The sequence below is a fragment of the Mus caroli genome, chromosome 9 (genome assembly GCF_900094665.2).
Source record: "Mus caroli chromosome 9, CAROLI_EIJ_v1.1, whole genome shotgun sequence".
In the NCBI taxonomy this organism is placed as follows: domain Eukaryota; kingdom Metazoa; phylum Chordata; class Mammalia; order Rodentia; family Muridae; genus Mus; species Mus caroli.
Window position 1 is genome coordinate 103755982 of NC_034578.1, and position 10974 is coordinate 103766955.

The 10974-nt window shown below is 42.1% G+C and overlaps 1 protein-coding gene across 1 annotated transcript in view; it reads right to left on the minus strand.

Annotated features, from left to right (window-relative positions):
• The window catches only part of Ccdc36 (coiled-coil domain containing 36), a 23890-nt gene that overhangs the window by 9065 nt on the left and 3851 nt on the right, over window positions 1–10974 (minus strand). The window contains exons 2-3 of the mRNA XM_021172891.2: window positions 7460–7631; window positions 3377–3540 (exon numbers count right to left, since the gene is read on the minus strand). Of these exons, the coding sequence (XP_021028550.1) occupies window positions 3377–3540; window positions 7460–7631 (336 nt within the window). The remainder of the gene's footprint in view (window positions 1–3376; window positions 3541–7459; window positions 7632–10974) is intronic.

Consider the following 10974-nt stretch of genomic DNA (forward strand, 5'->3'; position numbering starts at 1 on the left):
TGGTCCCTGGCTCTTTTTGATTATATTCATTAGAGAGAGAGTGAGAGAGAGAGGGAGAGAGGGAGAGAGGGAGAGAGGGAGAGAGAGGGAGAGAGGGAGGGAGAAGGGGGGAGAGAGAAGAGGGGAGGGAGGAGGGAGAGGGAAAGCCCTAGAGAGAAGAGCCCTCTTGAGAGCAGGAGCTGCAAACACTCTTAACTGCTGAGCCATCTCTCCAGATGCAGACAATTCCTGTCAATGCTCTTGCCTCAGCCTTCTAAATTCAGAGGATTTGGGGGAAAGCCACACACAATGTCTGGTTTTAAATTTTCTTTGTTTGTTTGGTTGGTTTGGTTTAGTTTGTTTTGGTTTGCTTTGGTTTTTCAAGACAGGGTTTCTCTGTGTAACAGTCCTGGAGGCTGTCCTGGAACTCCCTTTGTAGACCAGGCTAACCTCAAACTCACAGAGATCTGCCTGTCTCTGTGGGAGGTGTGAGACACCATACCTGGCCTGGCTTACAGTTTTATTTTATGTGTATGAGTGTTTTGCCTATGTATATACTCCATGTGTATGCCTGGTGCTCCCAGAGTCCAGAAGAGGGCATCAGATCTTCTGGAACTGAAGTTATCAATGGTTGTAAGCCACCATGTTAGTATTGGGAATTGAACCCAGGTCCTCTGGAAGAGCTCCCTATTTCTAGGGGAATTATTTAGAATAGTACTTGAGAGGCAGAGGCAGATAGATCTCTTGAGGCTAGTCTGGTCTAGAATGAGTACCAGAACAACCAGGGATACACAAAGAAACCCTGTCTGAAGAAACAAAACAAATAACTGGGTTACAGTTACTAGCTGTCATGAGTGCTGAGAACCCAAAGAAGGAAGGAAGGAAGGAAGGAAGGAAGGAAGGAAGGAAGGAAGGAAGGAAGGAAGGGAGAGAGAAAGAAAGAAAGAGAGAGAGAGAGAGAAAGAAAGGGAAGAAAAGAAAAGAAAAGAGAAGAAAAGAGAAGAATAGAGAAAAAGAAATTCTGTCCACATCCAGGTGTTCATGGTAGCTCATGCCTTCTGTCCCAGCACCATGAAAGTCAGAGTAGAGGCAGTTGAATCTCTGGCAATTCCAAGCCAGCCTTGTCTGTACAGTGAAACACCATCTCAAGCTAGATGATCTGAGAAATAAAATCTAGAAGGAAAACATTTAGACAGAAGCAATACGACATTACTTGAATTTTGCATTTTTCAAAAAATATAGTTTTTGACTTCCAGAGACAAAAATTATAGTGGTTACATTAAAATCCAAAAGTCACATTGAAGAAAGCATAAAGTAATTACTAGCTGGGTGCTGGTGGCCCATTTCTATGACTCCAGGACTTGAGAGTCTACGGCAGAGGGATCACGACAAATTTTAAGCCAATTTGTGCTATACAGTGAGGTCCTGTCTCAAACAAACAAAATCATAATAGAAAAAATTAACAGGCAAGAGTGTGAACACTAGGGAGATGGCTCCTATAAAACATAAGGTCTTGAGTTCTAGACCAGGCACCCTCAGCTAGGCATAGTCTTATAATTGCAGAGTCCCAACAGCCAGCTAAACTAGCCTAATTAGAGAACCCCAGGCCCTAGTGAGAGACCAAGGCAGGGGGTGTGGGTAGACAGCTTAGTAGATGAAATATTAGCCTTGGAAAAACAAGGGACTTGAGTTTGGAGCCCCAGCATGCACATAAAAGCCAGGCATGAGGATGCATGTCTGTAATTCCAGGGCTGGGAAGCCAGCATCAGAAGATCCTTGGTACTTGCTAATTAGCTAGTGTAAGCTAAACTCATGAGGTCAACGTTCACTGAGACAAAAATTAAGTGGAAACCAAAAAAGGTGGAGAATAATTGAGGGAAACATCTAAAGTCCAACTCTGCTCCTCACAGGCAGGCACACTCGAGCAGTGATGGTTAGTTCCAACTGTCAACACCTGAGAATGTAAAATCACCTGAGAGGTGACTCTCAATAAGAAATCATCCAGATTCAGTTGACCTGTGGGTATATTTCTTAGTGATTGTCTCCATTATATTAATTGACACGAGAAGGTCTAAAGGTGCATTCCCAGTCCCTAGGTGTGGGTCCTGAACTGTAGAAAAAGGGAGAGAACATGCAGGTGTTGTATCCATCTCTCTGCTCTCAAACAGAACATGTGCTGTATCAGTTGCTTCAAGTTCCTGCTGTCTTGACTTCTCTACAGAGATGGGCTATCACCTGGAGCTTGAGCCAAAAGAACTACTCTTCCTTAGTCAAGCTTGTTTGTTTGTTTTTGTTTTTTGTTTTTGTTTTTCGAGACAGGGTGTCTCTGTATATCCCTGGCTGTCCTGGAACTCACTCTGTAGACCAGGCTGGCCTCGAACTCAGAAATTCACCTGCCTCTGCCTCTTGTTTTTTTTTTTTTTAATTTGTTTTTTGAGACAGAATTTTTCTGTGCAGCCCTGGCAGTCCTCGAATTTGCTCTGCAGACCAGGCTGGCCTTGAACTCACAGAGATCCACCTGCCTCTGCGTCTGCCTCTGGGGAACTGGATTAAAGGTGTGCCCCATCTCTCTAGCTTCAAGTTGCTGTTGTCAGGTTATTTTATCATAGATAGCAGCGGAAATAAAGCTAATGCACACCCAGGCAAAGTGAAGGAAAGCAAGGGTGCAGCCCAGTTTGGGTCAGTAACCCCAACTGATCTGTAAGCAGAGCTGCTCTGTTGCCAAGAACTCCTGAGCCTCTCGCCTCTGCCTCCTGAAAACTGAGATTACAGCTGTGCACCCTCAACACCCAGCTTGTTGCAATGTTGCCCTCCTTTTTTCTATTTAATATTTGTTTATTTTGTGGAAATAGAGAATAAACCTAGGGTCCTGGCATGCTAGGTAAGCACCCTACTGCTGATACTTTGGGGGGGGGGAGGTGCTACATGATACCCTTAGAAGAAAAAAAAATCAAGTTAACCTTTATCCAAGTCCACATAGATTACCCAATCTACTGATGACCTGACCAGAGGCTAAAGGAAGGGTTATAACACCCAGCTTCTTCTGCCCTGGACATTTGAGCTCCTAGTTCTTGAGTCTTCACACTTCAAAACTTCAAAACACCTTGCCCCTTCCTTTGTTCAGGCTCAATTATATCTCTGGGCCCTTGGTTCTCTAGCATGCATACAGAAGGTTTATGGAACCAACTAACTTCCAAAATAAATTAGGTTGTCTATCACTGACCACCCCATGGGTATGTGAATAGTGTGTGTACTATTGATTCTGTTTCCTTTTGCTATGCACATCCCTGATAAATGCATGCTATTATACTAAAATTGAATTATCTGATTATTAATAGTACATTTTGCTTCCTTCAGAAAGCACGAGTTTTCTCATCCTCTTAAAAGGTATGTGTACCTGTCAGATTGGTCCGATGCCCTTCGTTTTTTCTCCTCAAACTGTTTTGAGAGTCCTTTTGATTTCCCAACCGGCAAAGGAAGAGAAAATAAGCCTTCATCTTTTGTATCGCCTCCAAGCAATTGGGGCTTTGCCTGGTATTTTATGAAAATACTAGGTTCACTCTGTGAAACGAAAAAAAGCAATACCAAATGTCACACACCATTCCCTCTGTAAAATGCAGAATTATAGTTACGTGCCAAGCATAAGGCTGAAAATAAAGCATGTTGTTTCCATTACTTGTGTTTACCAGGAAATCATATTTATAATAAAGCAACTGTCTAAGTTAATGCAGTTTCTGCCTTATCAGTGCAGAAATACTAAATTTTCAGCTAAAATGACTCAAGGCCAACTGAATATCCTTATAGGGAACAAGAGAACTACTTACTCTGCCTCTGAGCTGTGTTATTAAAGTCCCACTTTAACATGTTTAATTCAAATTGCTATGTTTAAGTGTCTTTTGAACTCAATACCTGTTGATAACTTCCACACGGCCTAAGCAGTGACATGTGGTGTGGAGAGCTATTTCCTGCGTTTCTTATGGAAAACATGCTCTAAACACTCGGGAAGTGCATTTATTCCCTTCTATCACTAGCATCAATTTTTGAGATTATACATAAAATGCTTTACTAACCTCAAGAACTGGGCTAGCCTTATTCATTTGATATAGGCAAGTCTAAATATAATATTAAATGTAGTTCTAGAACCCAGGAAGGGGTAAATGAGTGCTGGTGGTATATAGCTGAATCCCAGCATTCAGGAGGTAGAGGCAGGAGCATGGCCTGGAGGTTTAAGCTAGCCTGGGCTACATAGTGAGTTCTAGGCCAGTCTGGGCTACAGAGTAAAACTGTTTCAAAAACCAACCAAACAAAAACTCTTGACTCAAAAAAATAAATTAAATTAAAATTTTTAAAAATAAAAATAGCAACAGCAAAATCCTGACTCAAAAAGACAAATATCTCTTGTTCTCTTTGACATGTAGATCTGAGGGGTTTTTTGGTTGTTGTTGTTTTGTTGTTTGTTGGTTTTTGGGTTGGCAGGAGTTTGAGACAGGGCTTCTTTGTATAGTCCTGGTTGTCCTGGAACTTGCTCTGCAGAGTTACCTGGCCTGGAACTCAGAGATATCCACCTGCCTCTGCTTCCCCAGTGCTGGGATTAATGTGTGCAGCACCACCCGGCCAGAATACTGTGTTTAATGCTTGTTTCTATGTGTCTGTGGGGGTGAGTGTGGTTACCGTCTACAAAATAAGAAAAGAGGAACCCGAAGAAAGAAAGAATGGAAGGAGTGGAGTGGGACAGCTGTGACCAGAATGTCAGACAAGTGCAGAGCAGATGGAAGGGGACAGGGAAGGCTAGAGGAAGGAAGAGAGGAGTGGGAGGGACAATCAACAAAAACAAATTCTGCTTTATAATGCCATAACACCTAAAACTCTGTATGCTAATTAAAATAATTTTTAATTTTATTTTTAAGGATCCTTTTGTCTGTTTGTTTTGTTTTGTTTTTGAGACAGGGTTACTCTCTGTAACAGCCCTGGATTTCCTAGAACTTGATTTGTAGAGCAGGCTGACTTGAACTCACAGAGATCCACCTCTCTCTGCCTCCCTGGTGCTGGGATTAAAGGCAAGCACCACTGCTCAGGCAATCATCCCTTTTTTATGGGCTGGTGAGTTGACTTAGGTGAGGGTACCTGTTCTCAAGTCTGCCTGCCTGCGTTTGTTTCCTGGGGCCTGGGATAAACCTCTGACTTCAGTGCTTATGGTGGCTGGAGTAAGAATGACCCCCATAGGCTCATGTGAATTGAATGCTTTGTCACCAAGAAGTGGTGCTGAAAGATTGTAAGGGTGGGGAGGCGTGGCCTTGTTGGAGTTAGTGTGTAACTGAGGGTGGGCTTTGGGGTTTCAGAAGCCCTTGCCAAGTGCAGAGTCTCTCTCTGCCTACAAATTAGTGTGTAGCTCTCAACTCTTGCTCCAACTCCATCCTACATCCTGCCTCTCCCTGCCTTGATGATAATAAGCTAAACCTTAAGCAAGCCCCCACTTAAATGCTTTCTTTTATGAGAGTTGCCTTGGTCATGGTGTCTCTACACAGCAATAGAACACTGACTATGACAGTAAGTGCTCACCCCCCACAAATATATAAATCAATGTAACTAGTTTTCATAAAAAGATAACAGTGATAATACAAGCCTGTAGTCCCAGGAGGTTCAGCAGTTCAAAGTCACACCTAGGAGATGGTGCAGTTAGTAAAGATGCTTACCATCAAACCTGCCAACCTGCGTTCTATCCCTGAAATCCACAGGGTAGAAAGACAAAATTATCTCTACCAAGGTGTCCTCTGTGCCCAAAGACACAAATAATAAATAGCAATGCAATAATGCAGTGTTACTAATAATTAAGAAGTCTGTAATCATCTTTGGCTACACAGTACGTCTGGCTATTCTGTGCCTTTGAGGCCAGCCAGGGCAACATGAAAACTGTCTCAGAAGCAAAGATGCAATGAAAAGTAGTTATAATGGCTATAAAACAATACAGAACAGCAGCGGGAAACCTGTTGTGAGGAAGGAGTTCTGAGGAAAGGGAAAGCAGGTAAGAGAACATACTGGAGAATCAAAGTGCATTATACATACATGAGACTGTGGGAGAAAATGAATGTCTTATTTGTATCTTTTATTGTGTTTTTCCTGCATCTATGTCTTTGTCAGATCTTCTAGAACTGGAGTTACAGATATGAGCTGCCATGTGGGTGCTGGGAACTGAACCTGGGTCCTCTGGAAGAGCAGCCAGTACTGTTAGCCACTGAGCTATCTCTCCAGTCCCAAGAATAAATGTTTTAAAAATTAAGAGAGCTAGACTATAGCTCACTGGTAGAACACTTGCCCTGGTAGGTCCTGGATTCTATCAACAGTGCTGAAAAACTAAAATGTGTCCCTTTATTTCTTTTAAGTCAAAGGGCTTATTTTTATTGATTGATTGATTGATTGATTTAGTCTTGTGTTTGTGTCTATAAGTGTGAGTATGTGTATGCCACATGTGGAAGTCAGGGGACAACCTCAGGTGTTGGTGAGCCCTTCCAGTGTGCTTGAGGAAGAGCTGGTCCCCCACTGGTTTCCTGTCTCACCCGCTCATCTTCTAGTATAAGCTCTAGGGTTAGATATGTACCATCATACTTGGCTTTAGATGAGCTCTAGGGATTTGAACTCAGGTCTTCGAGTTTATACAGCAAGCACTTGTCCCACTGAGCCATCATTCTAACCTCTTCTATTCCTATCTTATAGAAGCAGTGGGATTGATGGTGCATGCCTTGAACCCCTGTGTTCTCAAGGCAGAGGCAGATGGATCTGTGAGTGTGAAGCCAGCCTGGTCTACATAATGAGTTCCAGGCCAGACAAAGCTACATAGAGAGAAAAGCAAACAAATAAATCTATCTTACAAAAGTTATTGCTTCTTAGGTATTTTCACAATCATGAAGAAATATGCATATCTGCCTCTCCCTAGTAATGCTCAAGGGATTGACACTATTTTATGTTGTTCTGGCAATAAGAGAAACTGTATATATATGTGTGTGTTTTGTTTTAATTTCAGATCTCTAGGTTAATTAATAAGTCATGAATAAGCTAGGCATGGTGGTGAATCCTTTTAATCCCAATACTTAGGAACAGGCAGTAGATCTCTAAATTCAAAGCCAGCCTGGTCTATATACGGAGTTCTAGGATAGCCAAGGCTACATAGTGAGACCTTGACTCAAAAACAAAAACAAAACAAAATATCATCAATCAAGCACAAACCCATTTAGGATAGTAATCTTTAGAGTAAAATTCTAAAGTATGTTCATGTACCAATAGAATAATTCATTTTTAAAGCTTAGATCCATAATAAGTATGAAGTATGTACAGAGAAATTCAGAAATCAGAGCTGGGGTGGTGGTCTAAACCTGTAATTCCAACAATCAGGAGGCTGAAAACAGAGATGGAGAGTCCAGACTGGCCTACATAGGAAGATTCTATCTCAAAAGGAAAAATTTAACTAGCTGGAACTGAGACTCACATCCACAGAATTCTGCTGTGTCTGTTTGGGGTGTCTTAAGTAAGCACCAGCATCCAAGGATGGTAACAGAGTCTCTGAATTTTCAGGACAGAACTGAGATCCAAAGAGGAACTGGGAATCACTGAGAGAACAGTCAGTCTGATTATTATTCCAGTTAGATGGTTTAGTGATCCTGAAACAAAGCAAGAAAAACATTATGTAAATAAGCATCTTGAAGAAAATAACTCATAACTCGCAGCTACTACTTCAGAAGATTGTGGTGAGAGCGTGTGTTTGTTTTCCTTGTTTTGAGATAGGCTCTCTATTATGTAGCTCTGCTGTGTTTATTTTGTCCTCCAAGTCAATATGCTATATCCACTGCCTTTATGACATATGAAGAACAAGGAGATTATGAACACCTCCCCCCGACACACACTCTTTGACTGACAACTGGAGAACAATCAAATGGAAATTCAAACAGAGAGGACTAACACCATTATTCCTTGTATTACAGCATTTTGAGCCATAACACTATTGGGGTTCAGGAACTGCCACTCAATCCATACGAACACTGATCTCAGTTAAGCAAGAATAGTTTATTGAAGGCACACCCTAATACTGAATGTTCAGGACTCTAATTGTGGCATCAGTCTGTCCTCAGGGCAGTTTTTTTTTTTTAAAGATTTATTTATTATATATAAGTACACTGTAGCTGTCTGCAGACACACCAGAAGAGGGCATCAGATCTCATTACAGATGGTTGTGAGCCACTATGTGGTTGCTGGGATTTGAACTCAGGACCTGTGGAAGAGCAGTCAGTATTCTTACCCGCTGAGCCATCTCACCAGCCCACCTTTAAACTTTTGAGACTGTTTTTCATATAAAAAATCTGCAGCTAGAGTGAAGGCAAGCAGTGAGGTGGCACAGCATTTTTGGCTAACTAGGCAAAGTACTACCAGCCAATCTTTAAGCTGATTGGTCCTGAGTGAGGTAAGAGGTGATGAACAGGTGGTGAACAGAGGAATTTCAGAACACTGAGATAACAGAGCATGAGCAATTCAGCCATGACTTTTGGCTTGTTGTTAACATTCTTCAGTGTCAGCTGTGGATAATTCCTTCTGGGAAGAAGACCCTGAGAACCTGAATTTAATTTCACCTTATGAGCAAAATGGACTATCAAATACAAGATGGCTACAGTTATGTTAAAAGGAGCAGGCCTCAGCAAACACCATTTTTCGACCTAAATTTATAAAACTTTTTTGGGATTAAGAGACATTCTCTTTTTGTTTGTTTGTTTTGTTGGTTGGTTTAGTTTTTTGAGACAGAGTTTCTCTGCGTTGCCCTGGCTGTCCTGGAACTCACTCTGTAGACCAGGCTGGTCTCAAGCTCAGAAATCCACTGGTCTGAAGCAGAAACTTCTGGCTTTGTTTTGCTGGGGCATACAGGTGAAAGGATGTTTTGCTAAAGCAAACATGAAGGAATGTTTCACTGAAGCAGACACAGAATTAAGGATGTTTTCGGGGCTGGTGAGATAGCTCAGTGGGTAAGAGCACCCGACTGCTCTTCTGAAGGTCTGGAGTTCAAATCCCAGCAACTACATGGTGGCTCACAACCATCTGTAATGAGATCTGACTCCATCTTCTGGAGTGTCTGAAGACAGCTACAGTGTACTTACATATAATAAATAAATAAATAAATAAATAAATAAATAAATAAATAAATAAATGGATGTTTTCTACAGCGAAAATGTGAAAGGATGTTTGGTTGGTTTTTCTGTTTGTTTGGTTTTCCAAGACAGGGTTTCTCTTTGTAGTCCTGGCTGTCCTGGAACTCACTCTGTAGACCAGGCTGGCCTCAAACTCAGAAATCTGCCTGCTTCTGCCTCCCAAGTGCTGGGATTAAAGGCATTCGTTACCACTGCCCAGCTGGATGCATGATGTTAAGAAGGAATATAAGTAGGACCCAACACAAGGTGGATGACGCTGGATGGTATTGGTATACCTTGCCATTCCTTACTGGTCGTGACTTCATAGAAAGAAATGCACCAAAAAACCTCTGGGGGTGCTCTGGTGCCTTCTCACCTCTTTCGGACTCTGGCAGAGTGATGGGGAAGTTTCTGGATATGTCAGCTGATACAGACTCACATGGAATTTAGCTAAGACAGACTCCCATGGTGTTTTGCTGAGGCAAGACCTGTGGGAGGACCCGTGATGTTTGGAGGGAGTATAAATCGGACTCAACGGACAGTGATGGCAGGCTTGCATAGCTACCTTTGCATCACTTAGTTGGTCTTGCGTCTTTTTTTTTTAAAGGATTATTTACTTATTTATTATATTCACCATTGCTCTCTTCAGACACACCAGAAGAGGGCATCAGACCCCAGTACAGATGGTTGTGATTGCTGGGATTTGAACTCAGGACCTCTGGAAGAGCAGTCTGTGCTCTTAACTGCTGAGCCATCTCACCAGCCCATGAAAGAAGGTCTTCACTTTGTTGAGAAAGGCAAGGCAGAAAACATTTCCTGTCATCCCTGCTAGTCTTGGTCTCTCCCTCCTGCTGACTCCTGCTGATCCTCAGAGGCCTGGCTGCTTCTGCTGGGTCGTGCCACTGCTGCTGATTTGTGTTTGCTCTCCTGATACTACTGAAGTGGACTGCTGGTATCCTGACAATTGGAGACCGAAATCACTCCAGGGAACTACTTTTAAACAGCATACAGCAGAGCCTCATGGTTTCTTCTGTCCTTGCTGATTCCTGAACGATGTTTGCAAGTGGATTGGACTGCCACTGCTGAATCATGTGAACTGAACTGCTGATGTCCTGACAACTCAGATTAGATTTGCTCCAAAGAACTAAGTCTAAACAGGTCCACATCCCTGGTATTCTAAAAACCTTTCTTTTCCACTACCTCTGGTGGGTGGTGGGCTAGAAGGGTGGTTAAATGTAGCGCATGCTTTTAATCCCAGCTCTTGGGAGGCAGAGGCAGGTGGATTTCTGAGTTTGAGGCCAGCCTGGTCTACAGTGTGACTTCCAGGACAGCCAGGGCTACACAGAAAAACTCTGTCTTGAAATGAACAAACAAAACAAACAAAAATAGCAGGCCTTTGCCTCCTGAGTGCTGAGATCAAAAGTGTGCATTATCATCGCCCAGTTTGACATTCTCTTTAAGAAACAAATCTGTTCATCATAAATAAAAAAGATAAACTACAGACTGAATTTAGCTGATGCAGTAGTTGGAAGCAACAAGCTAGATTTATGTAAAAACACATGGATAGATTTCAAAAATAATTTTGAGTACCAAAAAAAACCCAAAAAAACCCAAAACATTAGGGCAAGATTGCTCGGCAGGCAGAGGCACTTGCCACATAAACCTGACAAGCTGGAACTCACGAATGTAGAAGAGAACCAGCTCCTCTGAAGGTTACACAGATAGCCTACCCATCACACACACACACACACACAGTTTAAAAAGTAGAACTTTATTTAAAGTGAACTCTATCACATATAATTTTGTGATTTTTTTTTTTTTTTTTTTTTTT